This window comes from Drosophila eugracilis, unplaced genomic scaffold (assembly GCF_018153835.1).
Source record: "Drosophila eugracilis isolate 14026-0451.02 unplaced genomic scaffold, ASM1815383v1 contig_2154, whole genome shotgun sequence".
NCBI classification, from domain to species: domain Eukaryota; kingdom Metazoa; phylum Arthropoda; class Insecta; order Diptera; family Drosophilidae; genus Drosophila; species Drosophila eugracilis.
In genome coordinates this window covers 4,051,648-4,054,479 of record NW_024573038.1, presented here as the reverse complement: position 1 = coordinate 4,054,479, position 2,832 = coordinate 4,051,648, and the positions used below count along the sequence as shown (strand labels likewise).

The 2,832-nt window shown below is 47.1% G+C and overlaps 1 protein-coding gene across 1 annotated transcript; it reads right to left on the bottom strand.

The window, feature by feature from the left end:
• Nucleotides 1-647: 647 nt before the first annotated feature.
• Nucleotides 648-2,743, bottom strand: LOC108108570 (U4/U6 small nuclear ribonucleoprotein Prp4). Its single transcript, XM_017216660.1, has one exon. The coding sequence runs from the start codon at nt 2,608-2,610 to the stop codon at nt 931-933; it is 1,680 nt and encodes a 559-aa protein (XP_017072149.1). The 5' UTR covers nt 2,611-2,743; the 3' UTR covers nt 648-930.
• Nucleotides 2,744-2,832: the final 89 nt, after the last annotated feature.

Genomic DNA, 2,832 nt, shown 5'->3' with positions numbered 1-2,832 from the left:
TATCATTTTGTCTAGTTTGTTAGCCTAGTGCAAGAGTTATGTATTTAGTTAAGTGGCATATTCGAGCGTCGGGAGACCTCATTAAAATCTACCTTAGAACGCGCTCGTCCAGCCCCCGATCCCGCTCCAAATCCCTGCTCCATATTCTACATAAAACCTTTATATAAAATTACGATTTAATTCTGTGTAAATCTCAACGCGAAACGAAGAAATGAAATTGTAGACATTATCGAAGTTCATGCATGTGCGTAATCAGACGACAAATAACTAAATGAAAATGATCGAAAGTTATGCAAACGGCAAGAAAATTGATAAGCCCTTATGTGTAACTATATGTAACAGCTATATCGCGATTTATGTATATCTGTAATTAATATATTAGACATATACATTTACATGTATGTATGTAATTGCAACCTATCTGTGGTAGTTAAATTTTAGTTAAAATTCAAATTAATTGTCTAAGTTTGTCATACAACAAAACTATACGAAAAGAAATTAAATGGAAAACTATATACATATATAAAAAAGATGATTTTAATTTATGAGCTTTAATCAACAGACTATAATTGGGGACCATTAAACAAGTCATTGCTCAAACTTAATTTCCAAAATCATCCCATAAAAGCCATTAAAAACATGACAACTTAACTTTTCTACCAAAAATGTGTTTTTTTATTAACAATTTCAATAAAAAATTCTTAAATTTACGAAATGCAACATCGCTGCATCTGCCTTTCGCCTAACAAAAACAACAAATTGTGTTATACAAAACGAAAACTTGAATTGTTTGCAAGAACTGTCTTGGGCTATTGTCTCTGAAATAACAAAAACAGTGAATGAGTAAGTCGTGCCCAGCGGGCAGATCGCAAATGGAGATTGTCTGCGTACGCCCACGGGCGTGTACAATAAAGTAATGGTATCAAAAAATCAGCTATCCGGCGACCACAACTTGAATGTGCGGTCGAAAGAGGTTGTGGCTATATACTGCGAGTTGGGCGCTATGTCCACCGATATGACCTTGTTGTCGTGGCCCTGTAGCGTCTTCAACGGCTGCCACGTCTTGTTAGACCAGATCTTGGTGGTCGAATCGTATGAACAGGTGACCAGAAAGCTGCCGCACTCCTGCTGATACTTCACATCTGAAATCAGGTTGGTGTGGGCGGGAATGGTGTAGACGGGCTGGCGTCGCCGCAGGTCCCAGATTTTGCAGGTGTTGTCCTGAGACCCCGTCGCAATGTGATATCCATTTGGCGAAAAGTCTACGCCGAAAACAGCGCCCAGATGTCCCTCCAGAAACATAATACACCGCCCAGTGCGGAGATCCCATACGCGTCCGAAGGCATCTAGTCCGCCGGTCACCAAAACACTGCCGTCCGAATGATAGCTTAGGCAGTGCACCGGCTTGGCGTGTCCCTCCTGATGCAACACCTCTGTCTTCTGCTCCAGGTCCCACAATCGCCAGCTAGAGTCGTAACAAGCGGTGGCCAGGAAACGGCCGGACGGATGAAAGGCCACCTTGGAGACACGATGGGGCATATGCCCTGTGATGTCAGCAATGGACTCCTCGTTGTTAAAGCCCCACAGCTTGACAGCGCCATCATGGCCTCCTGATGCCATGGCCACTACGTTTTCCTCGTCAGCCTTAACTCCTGGCCGCAAAGCGACTCCGCCCACATAGCTGGCATGTCCGCGCAGTGTCTGCTTTAGCTCACAATCGGGCACGCTCCACAGCTTACAGAGACCCGACCACGAAGAGGTCAGCAGGAGACCGGAGTCGGCGCTAAAGGCGGCACTGCTCACGGGCCGCGTGTCGCCCACCTGAGAGCACAGTGGAGCCAGGGACTGGAGCTTCTTCTGCATCTCCACCATACGTCCAGCCCTTGTGGCACTGGGCACTTCTAGGGCCTCACGAGCCCTCACCAAGCGATCCTTGGCCCGCGGCAGGGAGTAATCCGCGAGCCAGAGACGAGCAATTCGCAGGGTATCGGGTCCCTCGTGATACCAGGTAGCCTGATCCTGATCCCGCTGCTGTTGCTTACGCTCTTCCTCCTCGTAGTGTTTTCTGTTAATGGCATGTTCGCCCAGACCTGCAAGAAGTTCCTTGAGACGTCTTCGCCGCTCCGCTGGTCCTTCCCCGAAGTAGCAAATCGGTTCGTTTAACTGGCGCAGATTGCTTTTGATCTCTGTGTCGTCCGTAGAAACATTTATCTGACGCGCCCGCTTCTTGCGCTCGAATTCCTCCAAAAGCGCCACCTTATCCCGTTCCATTTCCATCTCCAGATCAAAGTAGTCATCGTCGATTTTGTTTGCTAGTGTAGCGGCAGTGGGTGGAGGTGCTCCCGCCTGCTTGGAGTTATTAGTTTTCTTTGTTGACTCTTCATAATCCTCATCGGAATCTATGTCCTCCAATTGGCCGCCGCCTGTGCCTGCTGCTGTTGTTGTTGTTGTTGTTGTTCCTGCACCAGACGATGCCGGCGTTCCCGTTGTTGTTGCTGTTGCTGCCCCAGACGCCGCGGCATTTTGACGCTTGCGTTCCGATTCCTCGAGGGATCCATAGTGTAGCGTGCGCTGCCGCTTAATGTACTGTATATCGTCGTCATCGGACATCGTGGGCGCCAGCAAGTGAGCCGCAAATAATTAATTTTAAAACAAAATTTCGCCGAAAAAACGAAGAAACAACAAAAAAATATCGCCTCAAAGAAAACGTTTTGCTACCTAGTGTTAAACAACGCTTAGAGGGGTGGGTTAGCGATGGCACCGCATCCCCATCGATATTTAGCCCGCAATGTGGTGCGTCTATCGGTATATTTAGAAATTTAAGAACGGATG

Bases quoted from the DNA above. Each gene is read 5' to 3' on its own strand.
- LOC108108570 (XM_017216660.1), bottom strand. From the start codon at position 2,610: ATGTCCGATGACGACGATATACAGTACATTAAGCGGCAGCGCACGCTA.